The sequence below is a fragment of the Gorilla gorilla genome, chromosome 21 (genome assembly GCF_029281585.2).
Source record: "Gorilla gorilla gorilla isolate KB3781 chromosome 21, NHGRI_mGorGor1-v2.1_pri, whole genome shotgun sequence".
Taxonomy (NCBI): domain Eukaryota; kingdom Metazoa; phylum Chordata; class Mammalia; order Primates; family Hominidae; genus Gorilla; species Gorilla gorilla.
In genome coordinates, this window is record NC_073245.2 from 47,113,833 (window position 1) to 47,129,703 (window position 15,871).

At 45.7% G+C, this 15,871-nt stretch overlaps 1 protein-coding gene across 4 annotated transcripts in view; it reads left to right on the top strand.

The window, feature by feature from the left end:
* The window catches only part of ACSS2 (acyl-CoA synthetase short chain family member 2), a 51,180-nt gene that overhangs the window by 26,514 nt on the left and 8,795 nt on the right, over positions 1-15,871 (top strand). For 2 of the 4 annotated variants that reach the window (XM_019016872.4, XM_004062045.5), the window contains exons 3-8: positions 9,832-9,923; positions 10,121-10,224; positions 10,482-10,554; positions 10,825-10,900; positions 11,052-11,166; positions 11,947-11,985. In XM_019016872.4, coding sequence (XP_018872417.1) covers positions 9,832-9,923; positions 10,121-10,224; positions 10,482-10,554; positions 10,825-10,900; positions 11,052-11,166; positions 11,947-11,985 — 499 coding nt within the window. The remainder of the gene's footprint in view (positions 1-9,831; positions 9,924-10,120; positions 10,225-10,481; positions 10,555-10,824; positions 10,901-11,051; positions 11,167-11,946; positions 11,986-15,871) is intronic. The other 2 variants (XM_004062044.5, XM_019016873.4) reach the window with 1 other exon arrangement.

A 15,871-nucleotide genomic window follows, 5' to 3' on the forward strand; every position in this document is an offset into this window, starting at 1 on the left:
ACTAAAAATACAAAAATTAGCCAGGCATGGTGGCATGCACCTGTGGTCCCAAGTACTTGGGAGGCTGAGGCAGGAGAATCATTTGAACCCGGCAGGCAGAGGTTGCAGTAAGTCAAGATCACACCACTGCATTCCAGCCTGGGTGACAGACTGAGACTCTCTCAAAAAAAAAAAAAAAAAAAAGATCACAGATCATGCTGGGTGATGTGTGGACTGGAAAGGGGCAAGAGTGAAGTGGGAGACCAGTTAGGTGGGCATTGTGGTCATCCAGGCAAGAGATGAAGGTAGCTTGACCGGGGTGGAGACAATGAAGATACAGATTTTTGAGACTTTCTATCACATCTCTCAATATCTTTTCTTCCACAAAATAAACATCTCAGTTCAGTGTTCCTCTCATCTCCTCTCATAACAGGTTTGGTGTCTCTTCTCACCTGGGTGTTTCTCCTCCTGTTTCTCCTCCATCTGATGCCTCTGTAAAGAACTCAGTCTTTCCCTCAGCTGTTTCTTCCTATCCTGTGCCTTGCTTGTAGTTCTAGGGAATTAAAATCTTCAATTCAATGACTATCCTTCTCATATAAAGAGGGGAGCTGGGTGCAGTGGTGCATGCCTGTAGTCCCAACTACTCTGGAGGCTGAGGTGGGAGAATCGTTTGAGCCCGAGAGTTTAAGACCAGCCTGGGCAACATAGTGAGACATTGTCTCAAAAAAAAAAAAAAAAAGCGGGGGCGTGGGGGGGTGGGTAGCACCAGTCTTCCCTGTCATTAGTCAATTACCAGTCTTTCAATTATTCAACCATCACCCTCGAATATCTATTGTGTCAGTTGTGCTTGGAGGAGACAGAGAAGAAGAAGACATGATCTCTGCCCTCCAAGAGTTCAGGGTATAATGGGAAAGATAAGGCCCAAATAAATATAATAAAAACTAGAAAAGCAGATCACAAAGAAAGTGAGATAAAGGGCTTTGGGAGGAAGAAAGAACTTTTAGCTTTTGGGTAGGTGAGAAAAAGAGAAACTAACAAAAATTTCATGGAAAATGTTAATTCAGAGAAGAACCTGGGGCTGGAGAGGAGCGCAGGGAGTATTTTTTTTTTTTTTTTAATGTGGTGATCAAAGATGACCTTACTGAGAAGCCAACATTTGAGCAACGACTCAAAGATAGGGAATAAGTCATGTGGCTATCTAGGGAAAGAACATTCCAAGTAGAGGGCAAAGGCTCTGAGGTTAAATGTTCTTGGTGCTTTTGCCAAACACTGGGGAGGCCGTTTGGCTGGAGCAGAGGGAGAGGGAGAGGAAGAGAGAATAGTTGTATGTGAGGACAGAGAGGAAATGAGGAACTAGATCATGTAGGCCATTGTGAGGACTTTGACTTTTACTCAAAATGAAATGGGAAGTGATCTGAGCATTCTGAGCAGAAGGGTGACATAATCTGAACTACCTAATGGTAGTTTTGGACTAGGATGGTAGAAATAGATGTGAAGAGAGGTAGTCTAATTCTAAATGGATTTTGAATCAATAATGGGTTAAAGTAAATTTCGAGAGTGTGAGAATGAAGTAGTTGGAGAAGACTCCTTGGAGGAGGTTCCCTAGGGGAAGAAGATGAGAAGGACTAGTGACTGTGTACCATGGGTTGTCACACCAACCATATGGCCTCCAGGTGAAGGAAAAGTAGTTTGGTTTATACCAAGGGTTCCCCATGTTATCCCACCAGCTAAATTTCTCATTAATAGTTTTGTTTGATTCACAGTGTTTAAACCTTTTTTTTGGTAGGCAGGGGCGAGACAGGGTCTCTGTTGCTAGGCTAGAGTACAGTAGCATCAACATGGCTCACTGCAGCCTTGACCTCCTGGGCTTATGTGATCCTCCTATTTTAGCCTCTCGAGTAGCTGGGACCATAGGCATTAGCTACCATGCTTGGCTAATTATAAAATTTTTTTGTAGAGACAAGTTCTCACTATGTTGCCCAGGCCAGTCTTGAACTCCTGTCCTCAAACAGTCCTCCTGCTTTGCCCTCCCAAAGTGCTGGTATTATGGCATGAACCACTGCAACTGGCCTTAAAGCTTTAAAAAAATTAGTGGTCAACACATATAAATTCAGAAGTTTTTTTTTTTTTTTTTTTTTTTGAGACGGAGTCTCGCTCCGTCGCCCAGGCTGGAGTGCAGAGTGCAGTGCAGTAGTGTGATCTCGGCTCACTGCAAGCTCCGCCTCCTGGGTTCACGCCATCCTCCTGCCTCAGCCTCCCGAATAGCTGGGACTACAGGCGCCCACCACCACCCCCGGCTAATTTTTTGTATTTTTAGTAGAGATGGGGTTTCACCGTCCTCTCGATCTCCTGACCTCGTGATCCACCCGCCTCGGCCTCCCAAAGTGCTGGGATTACAGGCGTGAGCCACCGTGCCTGGCCAAAAGTTTTGACAAAAATAGATTCCAGGCTACTATTGAAAAATCGAAAAAATTGACAACATTGAGCCCTGATTCCTAGCAAGCAAAAGCTGACAGGAACCAAGTTTAAGTACTAGATGCCTCCTTTTGCCAGAGCATGCATTTGCCAGTTTTCCTGTCCTTCCCCTTCCCTATTGTTCCCCTGAAACTGAGGCTAAGGTTTATTATACATGTGCTGCTGTTTTCTTATAGGGAAGTGGAAAGGGAACTATTTCTTATCTTTATCATATATTTTCTTTCATGTGGTCCACTTATTTACATTCTGTGCCTAGATCCTGCCAATTTTTGAGCTTGCAGCTCCTGGTGTAGAGGAAAGGGGCCTGGACCTTAAGTCGTGGTCCCTGCTCTGCTGTGGTAACCCACCCTGTGATGCCAATCATAGCTAATAGCCTCTTTGGATCTCAGAGTTAAGAGACTAAATTGGATGTTCTTTTAAGAGTTCTGATATCCTGGCCGGGCGCGGTGGCTCACGCCTGTAATCCCAGCACTTTGGGAGGCCGAGGCGGGCGGATCACAAGGTCAAGAGATTGAGACCATCCTGGCTAATACGGTGAAACCCCGTCTCTACTAAATATACAAAAAATTAGCTGAGCCTGGTGGCGGGCGCCTGTGGTCCCAGCTACTCGGGAGGCTGAGGCAGGAGAATGGCGTGAACCTAGGAAGCACAGCTTGCAGTGAGCCGAGACTGCGGCACTGCACTCCAGCCTGGGTAACAGAGCGAGACTCCGTCTCAAAAAAAAAAAAAAAAAAAAAAGGGTTCTGATATCCTAGAGGGCTTGGGATTTTGCAGTAGGCCAATACCCTGCCCCTCACCTTTCCCAACCAGCCAGGGGCCCCAGCCTGGTGTGTATGTCAGAGAAAGAAGACACTGGAATGAGTAAGGTGCCTATATCAATAATGTATAACTTGAGCCCATAGCCAAGGAGAGGAATGCACGCTGTGGTGTGTGTGTGTGTGTGTGTGTGTGTGTGTGTGTCAGGGTTGGAAGTGGGCTCAAGTAAGTTGTACTTGCATAGGTTGTGCTTATTTCTTCTTGTGCACTCTCTATGTACTAGGCTGTACTTGAGGTGCTAGGGATGTAGCAGTGAAGAAAACAAGTAAGATCTCTGCTGTCAGCTGGGTGCAGTGGCTCACGCCTGTAATCCCAGCACTTTGGGAGGCCGAGGCAGGCGGATCACCTGAGGTCAGGGGTGTGAGACCAGCCTGGCCAACATCTTGAAACCCCGTCTCTACTAAAAATACAAAAATTAGCCAGGTGTGATGGTGGGTGCCTGTAATCCCAGCTACTTGGGAGGCTGAGGCAGGGAGAATTGCTTGAACCCTGGAGGCGGAGGTTGCAGTGAGCCAAGATCGCACTATTGCACTCCAGCCTGGGTGACAGAGCGAGACTCCATCTCAAAAAAAAAAAAAAAAAAAAAAAAAAAAGAGATCTCTGCTATCATGGAGCTTATATTCCAGTGAAGAAAACAGATAATATATAAGTAATTAACATACATGAGATAATTTCAAATAATGGAACGTTTCATGAAAAAAAATAAAACAGAATGTGTGTTTTTTTTTTTTTTGAGACAGTCTTGCCCTGTCACCCAGGGTGGAGTGCAATGGCGCAACCTCAGCTCACTGCAACCTCCATCTCCTGGGCTCAGGTGATCCTCCCACCACAGCCTCCTGAGTAGCTGGGTTTACAGGCATGCGCCACCATGCCCGGCTAATTTTTGTCTTTTTAGTAGAGTTGGGGCTCGCCATGTTGGCCAGGCCGGTCTCAAACTCCTGGCCTCAAGTGATCTACCCACCTCAGCCTCCCAAAGTGTGGGATTACATGTGTGGCACCTGGCAAAACAGAATGATTTGATAGAGAGTTTCTGAAGGGGCACACTGTGCACATAGGTGGCTACATGTATATGGTGGTTGTACTTGCAGATACAGATAAGTCCATGTTTGAATCCTGGGTGCATATATTTATCCTTGTTTGTGCCTGTGTGTGCAGATGGGCAGCTTTTATGCCTAGAATGTTTGTATATTTATATGTGATTTTATACAAGTGAACGCACATAGGTGAGTTGGTATGTGGTTTGCATATGGGGACACGTGCTTGGGTATGTATATGTTGGCATTCAGCCATAACCGGAGACATTCTGAAGTTCCTGTGGCACTTGTCAGTGAGCCAGTTAAGGAAATGGCTTTTCTGCCTCTGGCATTCAGGGCCGTTTGCCAGCTTCCTCTCTCCCTGTTCTTTCCCACTTTAGTAAGCTCCCTGTGTTTGGCTTCTCTCATCCCTAGGAGGGTTAAAGCCTACTGACTCATCAAGCCAGGAACTGGAAAAAGGCCGATAATCTTCTGTGTGACCTCTGTTAGTAAGAAAAGGCCTGGCTTCCCTGCCAGTCCCTGTCCTTCACACTATGAGGGAGAGTCCTGACTTGAAATCAGAAGACCTGAGCATCTATTCTTGGCTTTGCCACTTATTATTGTGTGACCTTGGCCAAGCCACTACATCTCTCTAGGTTTCAGTTACCTCCTTCATAAGTGCTCTGTGCAGTAAGGAAGGAGAGGGGAAGCAACGGTCTGTGGTGCTAAGGGAGAGCCACATGGTGCTGGTGTCTGAAGGAGGAGGGAGAATATTCTGAGCAGGGGCGATGACGTGGTCAAAAGCGTGGAGGTGGACCTGAACTTGCCAAGGGAAACCAGGAATCCACTTACAGTAAAATTCAAACTTCTTACTATTGCCTACAAGGCTCTACGTGATTTGGCTGCTGCCTACCTCTCATTCTTACCCAACTTCTTGCTCACTGAAATCTAGCCATATTGTCTTTCTTTCTTTCTTTGAAAAGGTCTCAGTGCCTTTTCACTTGATGCTCCCTTTCCCCAGAATACTCTTCCCAAGAATTAGTATGATTGCCTACCTCTCATTATTCAGGTCTTGGCTCAAATATCACCTCTCCAGAGAGAGGCCTTCCAGGACCATCTTATTTAAAGTAGTTGTTCCCTAATATTTATCAATATTTAAAATGCACACATCAGCCAGGCACGGTGCCTCACGCCTGTAATCCCAGTACTTTGGGAGGTCAGGGCAGGTGGATCACCTGACGTCAGGAGTTCAAGACCAACCTGACCAACATGGTGAAACCCCATCTCTACTAAAATGCAAAAATTAGCCAGGTGTGGTGGTGCACGCCTGTAATCCCAGCTACTCAGGAGTCTGAGGCAGAAGAATTGCCTGAACCCAGGAGGCGGAGGTTGCAGTGAGCCAAGATCGCGCCATTTTACTCCAGCCTGGGCAACAGGAGCAAAACTCCGTCTTGGAAAATAAAAATAAAAAAGCACACATCTCTTGACCCAACAGGTCCACTTCTGGTAATTCATCCTACAGATATACTTGCAAGTGAGTAAAGTGACATAAAAATAAAAATATTCATTGAAGCATTTATTTGTTAAATAAATTACAGTACATACAAATAGTGGAATATTTTGCAGCTGAGAAAGATAATGAAATAGCTCTTTAAGCTTGGCGCCATGGCTCACACCTGTAATCCCAACACTTTGGAAGGAAGGCTGAGGCAGGAGGATCGGAGGATCACTTGAGGCCAGGAGTTCCAGACTAGCCTGAGCAACATAGTAGGATCCTGTCTTTGCAAAAAAAAAAAAAAAAAAAAAAAAAAAGGTAGCCAGACATGGTGACTCTGGCCTGTAGTCCCAACTGCTCAAGAGGCAGAGGTGGGAGGATCACTTGAGTCTGGGAGGTTGAGGCTGTAGTGAGCTGTGATGGTGCCACTGCACCCCAGCCTGAGTGACAGAGTGAGACCCTGTCTCAAAAACAACAACAACAACAAATAAAAAAGAGAAATAGTTCTTTAAGTCTTGGTGAAGAATGATATCAAGGTATATTGTTAAATTTGAAAAATCAAGATGATCAATTTCTACACATAAGATTTGTACATTTTATTGAATGCATATAATAACAAAACAAGATACAGAATAGTGTGTATTGTATGCCATCATTTGTGTAGAAAAAATGAGACTATGTAAACAAATGCAGTAGTATATATGCTTGTCTGACAGACCTGTTCCTTAAGTAGAGCAGTTCTTCCTACCCCCGTTACCCTGTGCTTGACTGGGGACTATGAGGTGTTCATCTCTTTTCTGAACAACATTAAAATCCTTTTTTTTTTTTTTTTTGAGACAAAGTCTTACTCTGTTTCCCAGGCTGGAGTGCAGTGGTGTGATCGCCGCTCGCTGTAGCCTTCACCTTCTGGGTTCAAATGATCCTCCCGCCTTAGCCTCCCAAGTAGCTGGGACTACAGGCGTGCACCACCATGCCCGGCTAATTTTTGTATTTTTAGTAGAGACGGGGTTTTGCCATGTTGGCCAGGCTGGTCTCAAACTCCTGACCCCAGGTGATCTGCCTGCCTTGGCCTCCCAAAGTGCTGGGAATACAGGTGTGAGCCTCTGTGCCTGGCCAAATTTTTTTTTTTTTTTTTTAAACAGAGTTTCACTCTTGTCGCCTAGGCTGGAGTGCAATGGCACGGTCTCAGCTTGCTGCAACCTCCATTTCCCGGATTCAAGCGATTTTCCTGCTTCAGCCTCCTGTAAAATTCAGTTTTTTAACATTCAATTTTCAAATTTTGGTCTTCAATGATATCTCAAGGGTCTTATTAAAGATCATAATGATACAGACTTCTTGCAAAGTAATTATTTTGGTCATTCCACAGTAGTTGAATTACCCTAGCCCTGTGTCCTACAAAGAATGGTCCTGTCTGAATATTGATTGTTTCTGGAAAGTTACACAGAATATTGGTAACAGTGTTTTGCCCTGGGCATGGTGGCTCATGCCTGTAATCCCAGCACTTTGAGAGGCTGAAGCAGGATTGCTTGAGGCCAGGAGTTTGGAGACCACCCTGGACAATATATCGAGACTCTGCCTCTACGAAAAATTTTAAAATAAAAAAATTAGCCAGGTGTGATAGCATGTGCCTGTAGTCCCAGCTACTCAGGAGGCTGAAGTAAGAGGATTGCTTGAGCCCAGGAGTTGGAGGCTGCAGTGAGCTATGATTGTGCCTCTGCACTCCAGCCTATCAATAGAGTGAGACCCTGTCTCTGAAAAACAAATCACAAAACCCAAACTGTGGTTTGCCATTAGGCAGGGTGATTGGGAGATAGGAGTGGGGAGAACACTTCTCATTATGTATCTTTTTATGTGGTCCCACTTGTATGTATTACTTATTCAAAAAAATCATAAAATTGGAAAAAACCACTAAGGGAAACATTTATGTATTTATTTTTTGAGACAGGGACTCACTCTGTTGCCCAGGCTGGAGTTCAGTGACATGATTACAGCTCACTGCAGCCTTGACCTCCAGGGCACAAGCGATCTTCCTGCTTCAGCCTCCTGAGTAGCTGAGACTACAGGTGTGCACCACCACGCTCAGCTAATTGAAAACAATTTTTTTTTTTAGCAATGAGGTTTTGGTGTGTTGCTCAGATTGGTCTTGAACTCCTGGTCTCAGGTGATCCTCCTTCCTTGGCCTCCCAAAGTGTTGGGATTACAGGCATGAGCCAAGAGATCTTCCCATCTCATCTTTCTGAGTGGCTGGGACTATAGGCGCATGACACCACACTCAGCTAAAATTTTTTTTTTTTTTTTGAGACAGAGTTTCATTCTTGTTGCCCAGGCTGGAGTACAGTGGTGCAATCTTGGCTCACTGCAACTTCCGCCTCCCAGGTTCAAGTGATTCTTCTGCCTCAGCCTCCCAAGTAGCTGGCATTACAAGCGTGCACTACCACACCCAGCTGATTTTTGTATTTTTAGTAGAGACGGGGTTTCTCCATGTTGGTCAGGCTGGTCTTGAACTCCTGACCTCACGTGATCCACCCGCCTCGGCCTCCCAAAGTGCTGGGATTATAGGTATGAGCTACCGTGCCCAGCTGGATCCAGCTCAATGTTTTTAGAGATGCGGTCTTGCTATGTTGCCAGGCTGGTCTTGAACTCTTGGCCTCAATAGATGGGCCCACTTTGGCCTCCTAAAGTGTTAGAATTACAGGTGTGAGCCACCGTGCCTGACCCAAGATAGTATATTTTTTAAAAGTATTTCTCCCTAGTCACTCATTTTTATATCATTCTGCTCTATTTCCTTTATAATGCTTATCATAATCTGAAATTATCCTGGTTATATTTGTTATTTGTTTATTACCCACACTATCATTGGAATATAAGCTCCATGATATCAGGTATCTTACTTATGTTGTTCATTGGTGCCTTATTTCTTCTTTTGTTTGTTTGAGACGGAGTCTTACTCTGTCGCCCAGGCTGGAGTGCAGTGGCGCGATCTTGGCTCACCACAACCTCCACCTCCCTTCAAGCTATTCTCCTGCCTCAGCCTCCCAAGTAGCTGGGATTACAAGCATGTGCCACCACACCCAGCTAATTTTTGTATTTTTAGTAGAGGCATGGTTTCACCACATTGGCCAGGCTGGTCTCAAACTCCTGACTTCAGGTCATCTACCTGCCTCAGTCTCCTAGTGTGTTGGGATTACAGGAAAGAGCCACCACGCCCTGCCCATTGGTGCCTTATTTCTGTACATGTAGATAGCACATAGTAGTTGTTGAATAAGCAAATGAATGCATGAAGGAATGACTGAAGTAAACCAGGCTAAAGCCTAGGAAGGAGTGGGAAGCAAGGCTGAGGAGGTAGACAGAAATCACCTGATACAGGATGGCGATTCTCAAACTTTATTTATTTATTCAAGATGGAATCTCACTCTGTCATCCAGACTGGAGTGCAGTAGTGTGATCTCAGCTCACTGCAACCTCTGCCTCCTGGGTTCAAGGGATTCTCGTGCCTCAGCCTCCCCAGTAGCTGGGATTACAGGCACACACCACCACACCCAGCTAATTTTTGTATTTTTAGTAGAGACGCGGTTTCACCATGTTGGCCAGGCTGGTCTCAAACTCCTGACCTTTGATCTGTCCACCTTGGCCTTCCAAAGTGCTGGGATTACAGGCATGAGCCACCGTGCCCGGCCAATTCTCAAGAATCCCCTACTAATTCCTGGTACCATCTTGTAATAAAGAAGCAGATCCTTGGACCCTGTGATTCTAATTCAGTATGTCTGAGCTGGGGCCCAGGAATCTACAAATCCTCTAGATGATTTAGGCACAAGTGATCTGGAGACCCTACTCTGAATAATGCAGTCTTGATGCCTCATACTTTGAATGGCCAAAGTATCTGACCCGTCAGCTCAAGATTGGTGATGGCAAGATTGATGGTGGGCAGATAGCTCATCCTCATAGAACAGTTCCAGGCCTTAGTGTCACTGAATGGATTTTATGACTCTGCCTGCTTCTTGTTTGGGGAAGAAGTTATACCCTTAATCACTGGTTCTTTCTGGTATGTCTCAGGGAGGGCAATGAGCCAGGGGAGACCACTCAGATCACATACCATCAGCTTCTGGTCCAAGTGTGTCAGTTCAGCAATGTTCTCCGAAAACAGGGTGAGTGTGGGGGTGTGGGAAAGGACTGGGGGCCTGGCCTTGGGGTATCTGAGACTTATGGGGAGAGGGCAAGGGATGGAAAGAATTTGGTAACAGGGGAAGAGAACAGGTCAGCTGGAAGGGAGGCCAGCTGGATGGGAGGGAGCAAGTAGCAGCAAGAAGGGTTCATGGTTCATATTCTGTGCTTTTACCTGCAGGCATTCAGAAGGGGGACCGAGTGGCCATCTACATGCCTATGATCCCAGAGCTTGTGGTGGCCATGCTGGCATGTGCCCGCATTGGGGCTTTGCACTCCATTGTGGTAGGAGTTTGGGCTGGTGAAAAGGGGCAGGCGTGGGGGGTGGGGCTCTGGAGAAGTAGGTTGGGCCTAGATGACGGAGGGTCTTAAATAACAAACTAAGGAGCTTAGAAGGTTTGTGTCATAGGTCCATATTAGTTATTCAGTTTCTTCTAGGACCCTGGCTTAGAGATCCTGAAAGTTTCATGAGCAACCCCTTTCCTCATTCACTCAATCCCTGGGGCTTTCTTCTCTCCCTCAGACTTTCTTCCCTTCCCTAGTTTGCAGGCTTCTCTTCAGAGTCTCTATGTGAACGGATCTTGGATTCCAGCTGCAGTCTTCTCATCACTACAGGTGACTAATTCTCTCACCTCTTCTCCAGAACCCCCCATACCTCAAGCCTTGGTCTCCAATCAGCTCATTGGTATTTGGGGCTACTCAGCATAGAGGGTAGAGACTGCCTGCCTTTCCTCTCCTGGTCCCACCTCAGCTGACCCTCTGTCAGCTCGAATCAGCTGGAAGAGCCAGAGTTAAGAGGCCTACTCAGGAAGGGCCCTGTGGACATTGTGCCCACTAGGCAGCATGGGGCTTACTAAGGCCTGGAATGTCTGTTGCTCCCCAAAGATGCCTTCTACAGGGGGGAAAAACTTGTGAACCTGAAGGAGCTGGCTGACGAGGCCCTGCAGAAGTGTCAGGAGAAGTAAGTGTGTTTGGCTACTGTCTGAGTTGACTGAGCCTTTCCCCAGTGCCAAGTTCCCTTTGTCCCCTCTACCCTAAATGGACATGGGTGGGTCTTGCCAAGTTCCCTTTGAGCCAACAAGGCTACCACTTTAGGCTTTTCTCTTCTCCAGGGGTTTCCCAGTAAGATGCTGCATTGTGGTCAAGCACCTGGGGCGGGCAGAGCTCGGCATGGGTGACTCCCCCAGCCAGTCCCCCCCAATTAAGAGGTCATGCCCGGATGTGCAGGTGAGTCTGGCACTGCTATGCCTTTCTCCAGGCTCAAATTCCTTCACTTTTCCTGCCTAGAAAATTCCTGATGTCCTTCTTTGCCTGCTCATCAGTATACTGAGGATCCAGGAGCAATTCTAGGAATGCCTCCTCTAGCAGGGCTAGGTGGAAGCTGGAAGACTTTGACCTTGACTGTGGGTAGAGAGGCCCTTGTACCTTGAGAACATAGCACAAGCGATTGTAAGGGAGACTCCTATGCTGGTTGGGGTATCCTTGTGGGCACAGGGGATCCTCAGGGCCTAGGCTTGTGTTAGAAATGTCTAACTTGAGTGACAATATATAGTCATCTCCATTACTAGGCTGTGATGTGGGGTGGGCTACCTTTGTGGCCTAAGGGATGCCCACCTTGGAAGGACCAGAGTCCAGCCCTCACAATATGGCCTTTGTTAGCTTTGGACCCCCAGGCTTCTGGTGGGAATGGTAGAAATGCCCAGTGATGGCCTCCAGGCTGAGCAGCATGAGGGATCAAAGTTCTGGGGTTGAGTAAGAGTCTGTGACTTGAGGCTCCCTGAGGGGTCTTAGGGCTAGAGAGGCTGTAGTCTAGTTTAGGGAAGTTGGAAAGCCCAATCAGTGTTAGGGGTTTTACATATATAGGGGCTGGAATCAGGATCAGGAAAATGGAAGCTGGGAGGACCAGTGAGAAGGGAGTTTGGGGTTTACGACACACTGACCCTTTCCTCCCACTCCCTGTATACTTGGACCCTCCTCACTACCCTTTTCATCCTGGGCTCTTAACAGGGTAAACTGAAAGAGAAATCCAAGCGTGTTCAGCCCCAGGTATCCATTTCTGCACTGCCATGGGCACCGCTTCCCTGTTTGCTTGTCTGTGTGCTCATCTGCCCTTTGCCTGTTTGCCCCATTGAGGTGGCTGCCAGACCTAACCTCCTTCCCCTTGCCCCTGGGCAACTTGCCATCTAAGCCACTGAAGGGTGGTGAAATTAAATGTCCGTTACTGCCTCTGTGAATTGGTATAGAGTATGGATCTTAGAGAGGTAACAGCAGAACACATTTTATCCTGCTACTCAGGAACTTTGTGGGAGAGGGGACAAGGTAACCTGTCAGAAAACATTTACTGTGCAGGTAGCTGGAGCAGAGCCGAGAGACAGGAGGAGGAGTAGGTGGAGGAGGAGTAGGTGGAGGACTTTGGGAATTCACCGTCAAGTTGGGGAGTTAGACATGTATTATTAATACAAAGGAAAATCTAAGTTTTATACAGGACAGCAGAGGAGATTCCTAAATACATTTATATAGTGCTTTGGGATTTATAAACTGCATATAACTTTGTAATATGATTAAGTGCTAAACTGAACAAAAGTCATATTGTAGGTGGTTCTAAGAAGGGAGATCCATAAGGGGGTGCTCAAAGCAGATTAGTATCGAGGAAAGAGTGGGCCTGAAGTCCAGAGACCAATTTTTAGCTGTATGACCTTGAGTAAGTCAATTCTCCCCTCTGGGATTCAGTTTCCTTATCAGTAATGGAGAGATGATAACACATGCTATAAAAGGAAACAGCTTCCCTTCCTAAAACAACACATAAAGCTCACTATTCCTCTGGATTTTACCATCTTCACAGGGTGTCTTACTCTAAATCTGCTATGATTAACCTCTTAGGCCAATGGTAGATATAAGCCCCTTTTCTCTATTCTCATTAGCATGGTGGAGACCGATCTGACTCCTAGGGGATACTGCTTTCCTTTTAAAACTCAGGCAGGACCTACACCCTTTCTTTTGAAAGAGGTGACAAATTTAGTGGCTTAAATTGTAATCTCTGGAGCCAGATTACTTGGGTTCAAATCCTGGCTCTGCCATCTGCTGCTGTGTAAACCTGAACAAATTACTTAAGCTCTCTCGCTTGTTTCTCCATCTGTAAGATAAGGATAATAATTATACCTATGTTATCGGGTTTTGTCAATATATGTAAGGTGTTTGGCACATAGTAACTACTCAATAAATGTTAGCTGTTTTTTCCTTCCCCTTAATGCAACAGACAGATTGGCATTTCTAAAACAGAGACCAGAAAAGAAATAACAAACTCTTGTAATTCTTAATACCAGAGACCTTCAGGCCAAAGGCTACTGGATTTTTGTTTCTTGGAGGTGAAAACAACCAGTTCCCAAAATACCAAAGAGCATAAAAATAGGCTTAAAAAGTCCAGGTTGTTGGTCTGAGAATTGCAGTCAAAGCTGCAAAAATCTTTCTGACAATGGGCCCCATATTTAAAAATTAAAAAATAGTTTTCAAAAGAGCTGCAAAAATCCTGGCAGGGCTCCAAACCCCTTTATCCTTAAACAATCTTCCAGGGAGATCCTGGCAGGGTTTGCAGGGACCCTCCTCAACCATATCGTCTATGAGCTCCCTCATATTCCTCTCCCGCACATGGCAGCTGCCCTCCTTGAGACTATCCTGGTCCAAGGACAAAGGCCAACTCCTCAATTCTTATTTTAGAAAATTCAGACCTTTTCCTGGTGCAGAGCCTGGGGCCTCATAGGCACACACCTAATTCACAATCAAAGTTTGCTCTGCTAATTGAGTTCACTCTGCTTCCTGGTGCTAGTTATCAGTTCCACACCTGGAGTACTCTGACCCCTCCACCTCTGTATACACACCCACCCACAAAAGAAATAATAAGATTATAAGAGTGCCCTCATTGCAGAGCCACAGTTGTAACTATGCCTTGTCCTTACATGTACTTAGTGCCTGTTCTGTGGCAGTTCACAGTGCTGTAGACCAGCACCATTTGTCCAAAGCAGTATTGATACTTCTGGTTGAATACCTTAGTGCCCCCATCTCAAGTGATCATTTGGCAGGAAAAAAAGTACCCATGTGACAATGTATGTGTAGATGCATATGGATAGACAAAATCAGGTGTGTTCTTATGTTTTCTAACCATAGGCAGCTTTCTGTCTCTTCTTCCTTTTTCTAGGCTTGTCGTTTTTATGATGTTGATAATCCAGAAATTTCAAATTCTCTACCATAAGGGGCAAGTGGTACAGAAAGAACGGAGTGGTTAGAGAGTCATTTTCTAATTTATCAAGCTATATATCTAACACTCCAGAAGTTTTTTTAACCAAATATGCACACAACAAATTAGCATATATCCTTATAATGGGAGAATTGCATTTATCTTACACCATCATGTCTACCTGCCAGCCAGGGCCATTGAACACACAAGAATCTAATTAATATGAAAGGACTCTGTGACAGCTAAAGCAAACCCCAAACAGTTCCCATCATCACACTCTTAAGTTTTTGTGGGGTTTTTTGTTTTTGTTTTTGTTTTGAGATGGAGTCTCACTCTGTCGCTCAGGCTGGAGTACAGTGGTGCGATCTCGGCTTACTGCAACTTCTGCTTCCTGGTTTCAAGCGATTCTCCTGCCTCACCCTCCCAAGTAGCTGGGATTACAGGTGCCTACCACCACGCCTGGCTACTTTTTGTATTTTTAGTAGAGATGAGGTTTCACCATGTTGGCCAGGCTGGTCTTGAACTCACTCCTCACCTCAGGTGATCTGCCCACTTTGGCCTCCCAAAGTGCTGGGATTACAGGTGTGAGCCACTGCGCCCAGCCCCACACTCTTAAGTTTAACTCCCAGTAGTCACTGAACTAACCTCTATCTCTCCTGACATTCATCAGTCTTCCTCATCCCACCGCAACCTCTACCCTTGGGGCAATCCAAGGCTTGATGTTTACTAGATAATACTTTTCTCTTTTGGTGTTTACCACATCCTGTGAGTCTGTTAAGGCAAGAATGACTGTCCTCATTTGTAAAAGGAGAGACTTAAGGTAAAGTGATTTGCCCAAGGTCATATAGCTAGGAAGTGGCAGAACTGGTATTGAAGTACACTGAAGATTTTGGACAAATTCGAGGGATCTAACTTCATTCAGCAGATGGTAGACTCAAAATTGGTGTTCAAAGAGGTGATATAGACAGAAAAGTAAAATAGTTTCAAAGGAGAATTTAGAGAAGTTTCAGGATGACAGATCCAGAAGTAATTATCAAAGGCATAGGGGGACATCCTTCTACTGGGAGAAGTCCACCTTGGTCCTTCTTCACCAACTTGAAGCAAAGCTTCCTGCTGAATGGGACCTGTCTCCTCAAGCAAAAGTCTCTATGGGAAACCCTATTGGTACCAGCGGGGTAAAGGCAGGAGCAGAGCTAGGGTAGGAAACCCGCAGATGTGGATTGGGTCTGGATATGTAGGCAAAAGTGCTTGGACCAAGATCTGTTGACTTATTTTACTACTAACAGGGTCAGGTGCCCACCTCACCTGTAAGCTCTGACTAATTTTGCATTTCTGAATTGTGTGGTGTCCGCATCCCTGCTAATGAGCCTAGTCCCATAAGTACATATGTATGTATGTAGACCTGTGTGTGCATAGTCATTCATCCAACAAAAATTGACTGAGTGCCAGGCACTTTGCTAGGTGTTGGGAGATATGGCAGGGGTCGGGAGGAAAGACATTTCACCTCCTTCATAGATGTCGCTATCTAGATGGGGAGACAGTAATCAAGTAGACAACTAAACAAAATAACAGGAAATATGTACTGTGTGGGAAAGAAACATGGTGTTGTGATCAATAATAATAGCAGGGTTGGGGGTGGCAATCTATCAGATACCGTTCAGGTAAAGACTTGCCAAGAAGGTGACATTTCAGCTCAGAATT